The sequence below is a fragment of the Dunckerocampus dactyliophorus genome, chromosome 1 (genome assembly GCF_027744805.1).
Source record: "Dunckerocampus dactyliophorus isolate RoL2022-P2 chromosome 1, RoL_Ddac_1.1, whole genome shotgun sequence".
NCBI lineage: Eukaryota > Metazoa > Chordata > Actinopteri > Syngnathiformes > Syngnathidae > Dunckerocampus > Dunckerocampus dactyliophorus.
This window is the reverse complement of record NC_072819.1, coordinates 4,121,668-4,137,581: the sequence shown is the minus strand read 5'-3', so window position 1 is coordinate 4,137,581 and position 15,914 is coordinate 4,121,668. Positions and strand designations below refer to the sequence as shown.

Here is a 15,914-nt window from a genome sequence, read left to right as displayed (position 1 = left end):
GATCTCCAGAGGAGGAAAGGACATTTTCGGGTGGACGGAAAGGTGTCTGGAATATCAGGGCCGCCCCACATAAAGGTAAGAAGAGACCTGTTTATTCAAACTCTTCATATTAGCTCTTATTGCATAAAGATATTCCCAAACGTTTCTGAACACATGGTTTGCCGCTATTAAGATAAGACAGGATATCTTCGCAGTAGGTTGACATCCTTTAAGAATCATGAGAGATGTGGCCGGGCGTCCTTGGGGTTTTGTTCTGCAAAAAACGGGTTAAACGGACCGGGGGTCTGTAGGGATTTTTGACCCCCTTAAACGTGTTAAAACCCAAACGTCCTCCCACCTTTACCTTGTTGGAGACGAGAGGCCCAATGTGCTGTGGGATGGAGATGTGACTCCGCTGTGATCTACAAACACAAACAATTTCCAGCGCCCGGTGAGAGTTGAATTTTCTGTTTCAATTTTTATGTTTTAACCAGTTATTGGAATGAGGTGGTTATATTCCGAGGGTTATATTGGCTAGATCTGATTTTTGCGGGGGTCATGACCTCCGTATAGCCTGTGTAAATTACGCACTTGGGGTTGGGGGAAAAAAGGACTTGAAAAAGGTTAGTAGGAAAATGAGAGTGCAGGGAATACTTCTTTAAGTCTGTTTTGTCTGGGGATTATAGTGGTTCTAACTGAGTTTAGTGGGTGTGTGTGTGCGTGTGTGTGTTTGTGCGTGTGTGGGACGTGTCTTTGGATGTGTGTGTGAGTTGTGTTTATGTTTGTCAGTAAAATTTTATGTGACTTATTACTAAATAGTATATATTATATTATATATATTATATATAGCATATATTATATATATATATATATTTATATTTATATTTATATATATATATTTATATTTATATATATATATATATATATATATATGTATTATTATTATATTATATATATTATTTATATATTACCTATGGCCTATAGTGCTCAAAATGTGGAAAAGTTTTTGTGTGTGCAGCGCCTTGTGATGGGTCCTTGTGTGTGTGTGTGTGTGTGTGTGTGTGTGTGTGTGTGTGTGTGTGCGTGCGCGTGTGTAGGACGTGTCGACGTATGTGCGTGTGTGTGAGTTCTGTTTATGATTGTTCTGCTCAGACCATTGGCGCCAGTCTCTCTAAAGATAACTTTCTCCCGGATTCCTTGACAAAGTTGTGCGACGCCAGCAGCTGATAGTTGGGTCTGTTTTGGCTACATTCTGTGACAACAATTGTTTAATTAACTTACCGTATCTAATTGAGTGTGGATTTCTTTCCAAATAAAGTGAAAATTGAGCCTGTTGAAAGTAATAGGCTGCTTGTACTAAATTCGCTATTTATTGGTTTATATTTAGTGCAGGCACTGTTCTGTTCGTGTTTCTTTTATGCCAGGCACCTCGCTGGGCAACTAGGGGTCCTTCGTAGGACCACCGCTCTATCCTGGCGTCGGTTGTTGAAGTGGTCGGAAAAGGCTATTTGTCTGCGTTGGTGAGAAAAAAGGTGGGTTGGGTTATATTCTTACCCTGTCATGTTAATGCTATCAGTCTATTTGTTCATTAGCGCGACTCCTAAAAGCTTTTCTCCGCGAAGGTCCATTTCCTTTCTGTACTTCACGTAACCATCCTATCGAAACCAAGGGCTCGTGCCAGTGTGGGATCGATACTTACACTTTAATGTTTCAAATAAACTAAAGAAAAAGTTGAGCTTCTGTAAAGCATATCCAGGGTTTGCCGTAGGGTTTTTTAAAGTTGTGGTGGTGGGCCGCGTGGGAGGCGGAAAAGAAAGAAAGAAAGATACCTTTCTCCTGGATTCCTTGACGAAGCTTGTGTGACACCAGCAGGCGTCAGGCGGCTCCTTCGCTGACCGGACAACATTTGTCCTTGCACATATCAGCACATTTTCTTCCAAAACTATCTCAAGGCCCAAGTTAGTCCCTGTCTTTCCCTTATCTGGTTGTTGATTCCAGCTGGCCTGCGCTGCGCGAGCTCTCCCGATTTGACCTTTGACACACTTAAACAGCTGTCATCTACTTAGCTAATTATTTAATAAAGCATTATTTCTATAAACTAATTGTAATCACTAAGTTATTAGATTAATTGCCGCAAGTTACACATAATGTCTCAATAGTTGTGTCCTAGGGGTGTGACGAGACTCCCAACTCGCGAGACCACACAATACACGAGACTGCGTCCACGAGACGAGAGAAGCACAATGACAAACACACTTTTTTTATTTTAGCCAAATCATGAACTCATGCGGGGGCACATGGGAATGCTTGATGTCCCACAAATTGGCACTAAAGGATATCATTGTTTCCATTTTTTGAGACCAAATAAACCACTGTTATGATAATATATAATAAAAAGAAGAAATTATAATATTTACACTCTGTAAAGTGGCGGAATTGGTGTTTGTGATATGTATTTTCTCAAGTGCAATTCATACTGTATGTTATCTTATTTTATTTCTGCAATGGGACGTGGGTGACACATGCGATACCTCCGCACTACCTTGTAGTGTAATGGGCACCCCTGATTTAGCATATATGTCCATTCATATTTTATTACTACATATCATGTTCATGTAAAAAAAAAACAAAAAAAACAACCTTTAAGGTGAGGTGGTAGGCCGCGATCAATTACATGTAGCAGAAACCCTGATGTCTCTTTCTTCTTGTATCCTGCAGACATCTGGTAAGATCTTCCCCCTGATTTGTACTCCAGGATGAAACACATTAAAGACGAAGAGGAGGACGTGGCTCCACAACCCCCCAGCATTAAAGAGGAAGAGGAGGAGCCACAGCCCCCCCACATTAAAGAGGAAGAGGGAGAGCCACAGCCCCCCCACATTAAAGAGGAAAAGGAGAGGCCACAGCCCTCCTACATTAAAGAGGAAAAGGTGGAGCTGCAGCTCCTCAACCTTAAAGAGGAAGAAAAGGAGTCACAACCCACCCACATTAAAGAAGAAGAGGAGGATCACAGCATTAGTCAGGAGGGAGAGCATCTTGAAGGACTGGAGGAGTTCCCAGTGATTGTTGTCACTGTGAAGAGTGAAGATAATGAAGGTGAAAGTGAGGAGAAGAGAGAGGTGGAGCCTCCAAGCAGCAGCTCAACTCAACACATGACAACAGAAGCTGATGGAGACCACTGTGGAGGATCACAAGCACACAACCTCTTAGCTCCACTATCAGATAGTGACGACACAAGGTCACACTCTCCTGACACTGATGATGGAGACTCTGAAGCTGATATGACATGTCACACTGACAACACACACTGGAAATGCTCTCAATGTGACAAAACTTTTGTTAGCAAGGGAAATCTGAAAAGACACAGTAGACGTCACACAGGAGAGAAACCTTTCACCTGCTCGGTTTGTGGTGAATGTTTCTCTTTGCAGTCAAATTTGAAAGAACACACAAAAACACACACTGGAGAGAAAGCTTTTCCTTGCGCAGTGTGTGGGAAAAAATTCTCTCGGAGGTCAAATTTGAATGCACACACAAAAATACACACTGGAGAGAAAGCTTTTCCTTGCACAGTGTGTGGGAAAAAATTCTCTCAGCGGTCAAATTTGAACGCACACACAAAAACACACACTGGAGAGAAAGCTTTTCCCTGCACAATATGTGGTAAAAGATTCTCTGAGCGGTCAAATTTGAAAAAACACACAAGATTACACACAGGAGAGAAACCTTTTTCTTGCACGGTGTGTGGTAAAAGATTCTCTCAGCAGTCAAATTTGAAAGAACACTCAAGGATACACACTGGAGAGAAACTTTTTCGTTGCAAGGTGTGTGGTAAAAGATTCTCACAGCAGTCATTTTTGACAGAGCACACAAGAATACACACTGAAGAGAAACCTTTTCCTTGCACCGTGTGTGGGAAAAGATTCAGTCGAACAAGTGATTTAAAGATACATACAAGGATACACACTGAAGAGAAACCTTTTCCTTGTGCAGTGTGTGGTAAAAAATTCACTCGGCGGTCACATTTGAATGTACACACAAAAACACACACTGGAGAGAAAGCGTTTCCCTGCACGGTGTGCGGTACAAGATTCTCTCAGCGGGGGCATTTGAAAAAACACACAAGAATACACACTGGAGAGAAACCTTTTCCTTGCGCAGTGTGTGGTAAAAAATTCACTCTGCGGTCAAATTTGAATGTACACTCAAGAATACACACTGGGGAGAAACCGTTTCTTTGCACAGTGTGCGGTAAAAGATTCTGTCAGACAAGTGATTTAAAAATGCACACAAGACGACACACGGGAGAGAAACCTTTTTCTTGCACAGTGTGCGGTAAAAGTTTCTTTCAACAAGTTGTTTTAAAAATACACACAAGAATACACACTGGAGAGAAACCTTTCACTTGCACAGTGTGTGGTAAAAGTTTCTCTCAAAAAGTTGTTTTAAAAATACACACAAGAATACACACTGGGGAGAAACCTTTTCCTTGCGCAGTGTGTGGTAAAAAATTTACTCGGCGGTCAAATTTGAATGTACACACAAAAACACACACTGGAGAGAAAGCTTTTCCCTGCACGGTGTGTGGGAAAAGATTCTCTCAGCGGTCACATTTGAAAGAACACACAAGAACCCACACTGGGGAGTAACTTTTATTGAAAGGACGCATCCAGCTGGATTTCAAAGAGCACAATAAAAGAATTACTGTATGAACAAGCAAGGCAGTATTACTCTTGAACAAAAAAGTTGTGCAAAAGAACAACTTCTAACGTTGCTAACTGACATGAAATGTTTGTGTAATTTTTATTGTCGTGCAGTATTGAGAAACAAGACAGAAGACAGCAGTTTGAGGGAGAATGGGGCTCTGCTCGTTTATTAAATCACAATTAAATAGGGTTCTGAACGATAATGACGTGGATTACCAGAACTTTCTCCTTATTTGGAGTTTAGACCTCCTTCCATCTCCTAGCAGCTGGGCTTTCTGGCAAGAGCAAGGGCCACACTAAATAATGAAAGAAATCAGAAAACATCAACACTCTTTTTCTCCAATCACTCGCCAATGATCAGTGCAATGTCATCTTGGTGTTCTAGTTGTGATGAAGAGCTTCCTTCGCTGAGACGAGTCGGTGACTCGTCTCAGCGTCTCAGACTCCCCCCTTTCGGCAAGCATCCAATTCAGAGTTTGATCATTTTGCCATGCTATTTTGCGTAATTGTTCTCCTCGTGCTCAAAGGGCTTCATTGTTTTTATTGGGCGTAATCCAGAGAAATATGTACTCCAGACCGGCCTTAATTTCACTTCTAGCTTTGAATTCCTCAGAAATTCCTCTTGGTTGTCCTGTTGTGTATAGATAGACACGGGAGTCTGGTACATATGATCTTTTAAAACTAGTGTTACCTGTTCCACCTTGCGTTTTGAGTATCTCCCTTGCACCTTTTGTACGTTACTTGAACTGGGACTTTCATCTTCACCAATGTAGGTAGGCCAATCCATAGCTGATGAAGAACATTACGCACTATGTCATCACCGCACATCCAATACCTATCAGCTACTGCCGTAGAATGCACGGGCAAGCCCTGGTTATCGGGTATTGTCATTGTTATATTATGGCATGATGATCACTTGCTCCTTCACATCGAGAGGAGCCAGCTGAGGTGGCTCGGGCATCTAGTCCGGATGCCTCCCGGACGCCTCCCTGGTGAGGTGTTTCGGGCATGCCCAGCCGGGAGAAGGCCCCGGGGAAGACCTAGGACACGCTGGAGGGATTATGTCTCACAGCTGGCCTGGGAACGCCTCGGTGTCCTCCCGGTGGAGCTGGAGGAGGTGGTCGGGGACCGGGAAGTCTGGGCTTCCCTACTGAGACTGCTGCCCCCGCGACCCGGACCCGGATAAGCGGAGGAAAATGGAATGGAATGGAATGGAATGATCACTTGGGCCTGGGTTTTTGTACCATACTAGCTTTGTGACAAAGATAGGAGTTATGTTCACGTGCGGGAACCAGGATAACATCCTACATAGTTGGCGAACTGGTTTTCAATCTTATAACCGCCACCTACAAAACATAAATAATTTACTTTGTTGGGGGACCGTCTAAGGTAGCTGTGAGTCTGGACTCAGTACACACATTATTCTTAGCAGGAGCAGGCAGTGGACTCTTGAAGGTGTGTATCTTTTTTGAGCCATGACTTCATCTGCATTGTATACACACAAACACCTACTTCAAGAACATTTCCAGAAAGGAATATTGCCAGAACAGGCTGTCATAGAAAATTAAAGAGGCAAATCTAATGTAATAAAATATAGATACTCCAAAAAAACGACATAAATAATAAAAATAAATTTGAATCTAGTGGTTTTCCATGAGGTTCAGAGCATTAATTATGTCATTTGTGAATGAAAAATGTACCCATCTTTCTTTTCTTTATTTCCAGTACAAAAAACAATATCATTTATTTAAAAAAAAATTGCTTTTGGAAGTTTTTATGGGCAGTTTTTTAATGTCATAATAACATCCAAGTAAGAGGATAACTCCACGCACATCTGAAAATAGTTTATTTGGAATATACATCCATAAGTTATTATGATTAGTTAAGAATGACCTAAGTTAATTTATTTTGATTGTGCCATTTATTCTGTCAAATTCAATCTTTTGAAATCCCCCGTCTGCAAATTGTTTAATTAAATTACCTTGACTAATATAGTGTGTTTTCTTTCCATAAAAAGTCCAAATTGAGCTTGTTGAAAGTAGTCGGCTGCTTGTAGTACGTTCCTTAATTATATATTTAGTACAGGCACTGTTCAAGGCGGACTTCCTTTTTCTTTTACGCCAGGCACCTCGCTGGACAGCTAGTAGTCCTTCGTAGGACCACAGATCCATCCGGGCATCCGTTGAAGTACGCGTGAATTTTCTGTGTTGCTGATAAAAGGTGGGTTGGTTTCATTCTAACCCTGTCGTGTTTATAAGTTTATACTCATGAAAAGCTTTTCTCATTGAAGGTCCATTTTATTTATGTAGTCCACACAGCCATTCCATCGATATCAAGGGCTCGTGTCAGTGTCGGATTGATAATTGCAGTTTCATGTTTCAAATAAGCTAAAGTAAAAGTGAAACTTTTCTACAGCATATCCAGGCTTTCCCCTAGGATTTATCAGCTGTGCTGGTGGGCTGCATGGGAGGCGGACTGCCGCTGCTCTGTGGTGCTGCTGCTGCGGTGCTGTGGCAGCGATTTCTTTTTTTAAATATTTACATTTATTGTCGGTAATGATGTCAACACTAGGGTTGTTTTCACAGGTTTGAACACGAAATGAATTCATTAAATTTAACTCCCATTCTCTTGGTCTTCTCTCCCTTTCCTTATGTGTCTAGTGCCACCATGTCAGATTCCGGTGCATGTTTTTCAGAATAAAGCGTAGTGAAATTTCTTTTTATGATGAACCCACTCCAGCCTCATTCCGCTGATTTGTGAGCTCAGTCACATTTTTGAAGCGGCTCTGCTTCAGTTTTTTCTTAAGCTTCCGGACATCTCTACTGCTTGTGCAGCGTTTCTTCCCACATTTTGATCTTCCAACAAGCTTTCCTCTTATGTGCTTTCAAACAGCACTTTGAACTTCCAACTTTTTCTGAAATGTATTTTTGTTTTTTGCCCTCGTGATGGAGGATGTGAAGAGCGGCCTTCTCCTTATCATTCAGGTTAGAAGCCTTCCCCATGGTTGTGGTTTTGTGATCTGAACCAGGCTGACAAGTTTTTATAGGCTCAGGGAACCTTAACAGGCGTTTTGAGTTAATTAGCTGATTTTTAAATTAGCCACCGGAGTACTTTGAGACCGAGTAACTGAGTACTGTCAGAATATTCTAATATTATGACACATGGATTTTGGGGTTTTCTAGAGCTGTATGCCAGAAAAATCCAAATTCAGACAAAAAAGGTTTTGAATAGTTCATTGCATTCACAATGAACCTAGAATATATGAAGGTTTCAAAATTTGAATTATATTACGGAAGAAAATGAACTTTTACACAATATTCAAATTTTTTGACATGGCTGTGTACATATAGCGCAGGAGTGCTCACACTTTTTCAGCCTGTCAGTTACTTTTAAAATGACCACGTCCCATAGATCTCCCTATTATAATATGTTTTCCAAACGAGAAATCTTGTCCCGTTGTGATTTCGCGAGATCTCGTGGCACCCCTTTTGTGTACATACTGTAACTTGAGGAGTATGTCAGTTAAAATAGCTATGTAGCGTTCATTATACACACGCTTCATTTATTACATCCAGTTAGCATTTACTATCACACATAAATGATCATGCAAAAGAAAATGCAGCCGAAGTCAAGGAAACATATTAAAAAGCTTTCAGCAACAGGCATATTTTCCAATTCATCATGAAATGGTAGTTTCATACAATGGTAGGGGACCTGGCAGGCCCAAACGTATTGTGAGGGTCTACTGGGAACGACTGGCAGAGTCTCGTGTCAGGAGTTTCAACTCCCACCTCCGGGAGAGCTTCGACCACGTTCCGAGGGAGGTGGCGGACATTGAGTCTGAATGGGCCATGTTCCGTGCCCCCATTGTTGAGGCAGCTGATCGGAGCTGTGGCCGTAAGGTGGTTGGTACCTGTTGTGGCGGTAATCCCAGAACCCATTGGTGGACATCAGTGGTGAGGGATGCCCGTCAAGCTGAAGAAGGAGTCTTCGGGCCTTTTTGGCTCATGGGACTCCGGAGACAGCTGACAGGTATTGGCAGGCCAAGCAGTCTGCAACTCTGGCAGTCGCTGAGGCAAAAACTCGGGCATGGGAGGAGTTTGGAGAAGAGAACGACTTCCGGACAGCTTCAAAGAGGTTCTGGACCACCGTCCGGCATCTCCGGAGGGGGAAGCAGTGCACAGTCAACACTGTGGATGATGTGCTGCTGCCCTCGACTAAGGATGTTGTGGATCGGTGGAAAGAATACTTGGAAGACCTCTTCAATCCCACCGACACGTCTTCCTATGAGGAAGCAGAGCCTGGGGACTTCACGGTGGGCTCTCCGATCTCTGGGGCTGAGGTTGATGAGGTTGTCAAAAAGCTCCTCGGTGGCAGGGCCCCGGGGGTGAATGAGATCTGCCCAGAGTTCCTTAAGGCCCTGGATTCTGTAGACGTGTCTTGCGTGACTCTGCAGCATCGCGTGGACATCGGAGGCAGTGCCTCTGGATTGACAGACCAGGGTGGTGGTCCCACTTTTTAAGGAGGGGGATCGGAGGGTGTGTTTCAAGTATCGTGGAATCACACTCCTCAGCCTCCCTGGTAAGGTTTATTTAGGGGTTCTGCAGAGGAGGATCTGCCAGATAGTTGAATCTCAGATTCAGGAGGAGCAGTGTGGTTTTCGATCTGGTCGTGGAACTGTGGACCAGCTCTACACCCTCAGCAGGGTCCTTGCGGGTGCATGGGAGTTTGCCCAACCAGTCTTCATGTGTTTTGTGGACTTGGAGAAGGCATTCGACCGTGTTCCTCGAGGAATTCTGTGCAGAGTACTCCGGGAGTTTGGGGTATTGGACCAGCTAATTCAGGCTGTTCGTTCCCTGTATGACCGGTGTCAGAGTTTGGTTCGCACTGTCGGCAATAAGTCAGACCTGTTTCCAGTGAGGGAGCTGAGCCGAAAGGCAAAGCTCTCAATTTACCGGTCGATCTACGTTCCTACCCTCGCCGATGGTCATGAACTTTGGGTAGTGACCGAAAGGACAAGATTGCCGGTACAAGCAGCCGAAATGAGTTTTCTCCGTAGGGTGGCTGGGCTCTCCCTTAGAGATAAGGTGAGAAGCACTGTCATCCGGGAGAGACTCGGAGTAGAACCGTTACTCCTCTGCATTAAGAGGCGTCAGATGAGGTGGCTTGGGCATCTGGTCAGGATGCCTCCCAGACGCCTCCCTAGGGAGGTGTTCAGGGCAAGTCCAACCAGTAGAAGGCCTTGGGGAAGACCCAGGACACGTTGGAGAGACTTTGTTTCCCAACAGCCCTGGGAGCGCCTCCGGATCGCCGCGAGGAGCTGGACGAAGTGGCCGGGGAGAGGAACGTCTGGGCCTCCCTGCTGAGGCTGCTGCCCCCACGACCCCATCTGGGATAAGCGGTAGAAGATGGATGGATGATGGATAGAATAATAAAGATGAAAGTTGCATTATCCGTGTGTGGCTGCAGACATCTCTTCACCACTGACTTTGCCACAAGGCACAAGAGAGAATCACGAGGGGGGTTTAATGTCAGCTGACAAATGTCACATGATATCTACAAAGTGACGTTTATGATGTGGGTGACAGATGCGATAGCTCTGCACTACCTTCGCGATCGGCGGTCTAAAGGGCACCCTCGATTTAGCATATACAGTCAAACTTGTCTATAGCGGCCACTAGAGGGAGTCTGCAAAAGTGGCCGCTATAGACAGGTGGCCTCTACAGACAGGTTGGCGCCCAGTTTGAACCAGTAGAGGAAAAAAAAATTTAAAAAGGGAAAAAAAAATAATAATAATGTTGACCAGGAGAGGGCACTGCGGACTGCGGATAAAAGTTGTACAGCACTACTAGGCTTGTTATTATCATGGTTCATGGTTCATGGTTTTAATTCATCCTGAACATGCATATGAGTCAAACAGTAGCACATCACATAGTACAATTCACAATTTTGCATGTCCAAAAAGGAGTAGGAAGAAGCAAAGCTTATTTAATCCTACCCCTCATCAGTTTCAATACATTTATTCACCTCTTGTTCTTCCAAGTGTACTTTGTAGGTCTACATGACAATGTAGTGCAATCATAGCCAAGGTTTTTACTTACTAAAAGGAAGCTAGAGGCTTAATAATAACTGATAGAATATATCCACGACCCACAGAACAAAGCTGTGCTAGTAATGTCTTACGCTTGTTTTTAATATTTTACTTTTTATACGGCAGAGTGTCATTACAGCTTTAGTTCATCAGGAAGTGACGGGAAGTGACGGTGGGCGTCCCGAGCAGGAGAGCTAAGCTCAGTGCTAGCTGTGAGTTTGGAGAGAGTTGGGAAGTGTGTTTATGTTGGCGTGGATGTAAAGTCCTGCAGTGTTCTCCGCTGTTAATAAAGCCATTAAAGTGCATCGGCGACGTGAGTCTCTCCTTCCCCACAACAAGCGGCATTACAGTATTGACCAGTGCACACCAGGAAATAAACGGTGTCATTTCTTACAGGCATTGCCAGGACAGCTATGTAGTGGGGTTTGTTTAACCTTTGGCTTGTGGGCAAGCAGGAAGGAGAGACGATGCTAAGAGATGTGTGTGTGTTCTGAGCTGCTGTCTGGTGGCCGCGTTCAGTAAAAGTTGGCAGAAGCAACAGGAGAAGTTTCCTTCTTTGCTTCGGAGCTGAATAACACTGACAAGTTAACAGACTAGTAGCGAACGGAAAAGAAGACGGCTTTGTTTGTGTCGAATACAGAAGATGAGGACTTTGATGGATTTGTGGATGAGGATTGATGAAAAATAACGTGAGTACATTCTAAAATACTTCAATTAAGTACAACCCAACTCATTTTTGCTCCCGCTGCCGCATGCATGCTAGCGTATGTTTTTTTTTAATTGTAGCGTCGCTGCGAGCACGTCCTGTTCCCAGCCTACTTTGCGGTAATGTTTTGGTGCAAATGCTCTAAAAGTTACATGTTTGACCAGGAAATAGCAAGCTCAAAAGAAGACAGCTTTTTTATGTGGAACAACTCACAATTTGTGTGGATCTTGTGAATGATTGTGACTGAGCTAGGACTCAGTAGTCAAAGTCTACGTTTTTTTGTGCATGAAGCTTCTACTTGAGTTGGTAATTTGGCCGTTATATGCAGTCAGATATTGACCAAGGGAGACAAAATGGGTGGCCGCTGGCCGCGTTGGACAGGTGACTGCTATACACAGGGTCTATAACATGTAAATTTGCTGCGGGGGATTTTTCAGTGGCTGCTATAGGCAGGTGGCCGTTCTATAAAGGTGGCCGTTAAGACAGGTTTGACTGTATGTCCATTCATATTTTATTACTATATATTGTGTTCATGTAAAAAAATAAACAACCAAATTTTTAAGGTGAGGCCGTTTTTATTTTGCGGTAGCCACGATCAATTACATGTAGCGGAAACCCTGATGTCTTTGTCTACTTGTATCCTGTAGACATTTGTGAAGAAGATCTTCCCCCTGAGCAGCAGGATTGGTACTCCAGGATGGAACACATTAAAGAGGAAGAGGAGGAGCCACAGCCTCCCCACATTAAAGAGGAAAAGGAGGAGCCACAGCTCTTCAACCTTAATGAAGAAGAGGAGGAGCCACAACCCTCCCACATTAAAGAGGAAAAGGAGGAGCCACAGCTCCTCAACCTTAAAGAGGAAAAAGAGGAGCCACAGCCCTACCACATTAAAGATGAAGAGGAGGAGACTGAGCCCCCTCATGTTAAAGAGGAAGAGGAGGATCACTGCATCAGTCAGGAGGGAGATCACGAAGGACTGGAGGAGTTCTCAGTGATATGTGTCCCTGTGAAGAGTGAAGATGATGAAGGTGAAAGTGAGGAGAAGAGAGAGGTGGAGCCTCCAAGCAGCAGCTCAACTCAACACATGACAATAGAAGCTGATGGAGACCACTGTGGAGGATCACAAGCACACAACCTCTTAGCTCCACTATCAGATAGTGACGACACAACGTCACACTCTCCTGACACTGATGATGAAGACTCTGAAGCTGATATGACATGTCACACTGACAACACACGCTGGAAATGCTCTCTGTGTGACAAAACTTTTGTTAGCAAGGGAAACCTGAAAAGACACAGGAGATGTCACACAGGAGAGAAACCTTTCACCTGCTCGGTTTGTGGCGAAAGATTCTCTCAGCAGTCAAATTTGAAAGAACACACAAAAACACACACTGGAGAGAAAGCTTTTTCTTGCACGATGTGTGGTAAACAATTCTCTCTGCGGTCACATTTGAAAGAACACACAAGAAGACACACTGCAGAGAAACCTTTTCCTTGCACGGTGTGTGGGAAAAGATTCTCTCAAACAAGTGATTTAAAAAAACACACAAGAATACACACTGGAGAGAAACCTTTTCCTTGCGTGGTGTGTGGGAAACGATTCTTTCAAACTAGTGAATTAAAGATACACACCAGAATACACACTGAAGAGAAACCTTTCCCTTGCGCAGTGTGTGGTAAAAAATTCTCTCGGCGATCAAACTTAAATGTACACACAAAAACACACACTGAAGAGAAACCGTTTCCTTGCGCAGTGTGTGGTAAAAAATTCTCTCGGCGGTCAAATTTGAACGCACACACAAAAACACACACTGGAGAGAAAGCTTTTCCCTGCACGGTGTGTGGGAAAAGATTCTCTGAGCGGTCACATTTGAAAAAACACACAAGAATACACACTGGAGAGAAACCGTTTTCTTGCACGGTGTGCGGTAAAAGATTCTCTCAACAGTCACATTTGAAAGAACACACAAGAATACACACTGGAGAGAAACCTTTTCGTTGCAAGGTGTGCGGTAAAAGATTCTCTCAGCAGTCACATTTGAAAGAACACACAAGAACACACACTGAAGAAAAACCTTTTCCTTGCATGGCGTGTGGGAAAAGATTCTGTCAAACAAGTGATTTAAAGATACATACAAGAACGCATGCTGAAGAGAAACCTTTTCCTTGCGCAGTGTGTGGTAAAAAATTCACTCGGCAGTCAAATTTGAACGTACACACAAAAACACACACTGGAGAGAAAGCTTTTCCTTGCACTGTGTGTGGTAAAAAATTCTCTCGGCGGTCAAATTTGAACGTACATACAAAAACACACACTGGAGAGAAAGCGTTTCCCTGCACGGTGTGCGGTAAAAGATTCTCTCAGCGGTCACATTTGAAAAAACACACAAGAATACACACTGGAGAAAAACCCTTTCCTTGCACGGTGTGTGGTAAAAGATTCTCTCAGCTGTCACATTTGAAAGAACACACAAGAATACACACTGGAGAGAAACCGTTTCTTTGCACAGTGTGTGGTAAAAGATTCTGTCAGACAAGTGATTTAAAAATGCACGCAAGACGACACACGGGAGAGAAACCTTTTTCTTGCACGGTTTGTGGTAAAAGTTTCTCTCAAAAAGTTGTTTTAAAAATTCACGCAAGAATACACACTGGAGAAAAACCTTTTACTTGCACGGTGTGTGGTAAAAGTTTCTCTCAAAAAGCTGTTTTAAAAATACACACAAGAATACACACTGGAGAGAAACATTTTCCTTGCATGATGTGTGGTAAAAGATTCAATCAAAAAAGTGATTTAAAAACACACACAAGAGTACACACTGGAGAGAAACCTTTTCTTTGCACAGTGTGTGGTAAAAGTTTCTCTCAGAAGATATCTTTGATCGGACACACAAGAACACACACTAGAGAAAAAAACTTTTCTTGTTCAACTTGTGGTCAGCGATTCACAAATACTACAAACTTGACTGAACACATAAGAATCCACACTGGGGAGTAACTTTTTTTTAAAAGACGCATCCAGCTGTATTTCAAAGAACACAATAAGATAATTACTCTATGAACAAGCAAGGCAGTATTGCTCATGAACAAAATAGTTGTGCAAAAGAACGACTTCTAACGTTGCTAACTGACATGAAATGTTTTTTTGGTTTTTTTTCATTGTCGTGCGCTGTCATCTGTCACCTGAAAATCTTAATTATATTTTCTTCAGAACGGCTACGACGCAACAAAGAAACAGACATATTACTGTCACACCTATTAATGCAATTATTCCCATTTTTGCCAAGTTAGCACACCAAAATCCTAGTTTTGAAGTGAACCAGTCAATTGACATTGACCGTCTAAGGCAGCTGTGAGTCTGGACTCAGTACACACATTATTCTTAGCAGGAGCAGGCACTGGACTCTTGAAGGTGTATCTTTTTTGAGCCATGACGTAATCTACATTGTATATTACACATTGATGATGAAAAAGCCTAATTTTAGGATTAACTGAAATGGATCTTCCTCCTTTACATTGTTGCCTTTGTTCATCAAAGTATCTTTTGAAACTGTTCTTTTCAGGAATTACAATTGGTAACGCAGTTGGAGCCACAGAACATGCTATGCACTCCTCATTTGTCTTTTCCCTGTATGAACACCCTTTTCTTCTTTTAGATTTGAGAAATGTAGATTTGATCCTTTATAAAAAAAAATAATAATAACAAACAGGGTATAAAACTGCAGACCTGTGTGAAACACTGACAGATCTGGAACTGGTCAGTGTGAATATTTTTTAAGACGTTTTTATTTAGAAAACACACAACATACAACATAAATACCCACAAAAACCTACTTCAAGTACATTTCCAGAAGGGAATATTGCCAGAACATGCTGTCATAGAAAATTAAAAAGGCATTTTAAGAAATAAAATATAGATACTGATGAAGTAGATTATTTTTATTGTGTTCACATGTAGTTGCATTATTTAGTTGACTTGCAGTGCTAATGAAGGTGTATGAATGTTTTGTCACTGGCTGCTTCTTCTTCTTCCTTTTGTATTGTTCATTTGTATCTGCATTGAGATGTAGTGGTCGCCTTGCAGGTACACCATCCCCCCTGTCGTGCATGTCTGTTTTGGTGACTCCAAAGCAGGAAGAGCTCAAGGCTGTTAAGTGTTCCACGCGCCACGTTGACGCTGCAGACACGCAGGTAAATCATCATGAAAGGAGGCGATGGCAAGAGCTGATTGGTCCACATCACGGTGTTTGTCACCAACCCCTTGCAAGAGCTGATTGGTCACCAACTTCCTGCACGAGCTGATTGGTCCACGATTGCCAGACTTCCTGCATCCTGCACAATCACAAAATGTCTAAGAAGCTTGGCCAGAGAGAGAAGGATGCTCTTCGCTGTTGCCTGTGATAAGACCTGTGTACTTCTGTTGGCAGCA

At 43.0% G+C, this 15,914-nt stretch overlaps 2 protein-coding genes across 2 annotated transcripts; both read left to right on the top strand.

Annotated features, from left to right (window-relative positions):
* The first annotated feature begins 1,408 nt into the window (after nt 1-1,408).
* On the top strand, nt 1,409-5,706 carry LOC129174896 (gastrula zinc finger protein XlCGF26.1-like). The gene is made up of 2 exons (XM_054766519.1): nt 1,409-1,511; nt 2,698-5,706. The coding sequence occupies exon 2, from the start codon at nt 2,736-2,738 to the stop codon at nt 4,626-4,628; it is 1,893 nt and encodes a 630-aa protein (XP_054622494.1). The 5' UTR covers nt 1,409-1,511; nt 2,698-2,735; the 3' UTR covers nt 4,629-5,706.
* A 1,136-nt stretch (nt 5,707-6,842) lies between these two features.
* Nucleotides 6,843-15,891, top strand: LOC129174103 (oocyte zinc finger protein XlCOF6-like). The gene is made up of 2 exons (XM_054765756.1): nt 6,843-6,905; nt 12,130-15,891. Exon 2 carries the CDS (start codon nt 12,180-12,182, stop codon nt 14,481-14,483), a length of 2,304 nt encoding a protein of 767 aa, XP_054621731.1. The 5' UTR covers nt 6,843-6,905; nt 12,130-12,179; the 3' UTR covers nt 14,484-15,891.
* The last annotated feature ends 23 nt before the right edge of the window (nt 15,892-15,914 follow it).

Coding starts and splice junctions, on each gene's coding strand:
- LOC129174896 (XM_054766519.1), top strand. CDS start 2,736: ATGAAACACATTAAAGACGAAGAGGAGGACGTGGCTCCACAACCCCCC.
- LOC129174103 (XM_054765756.1), top strand. CDS start 12,180: ATGGAACACATTAAAGAGGAAGAGGAGGAGCCACAGCCTCCCCACATT.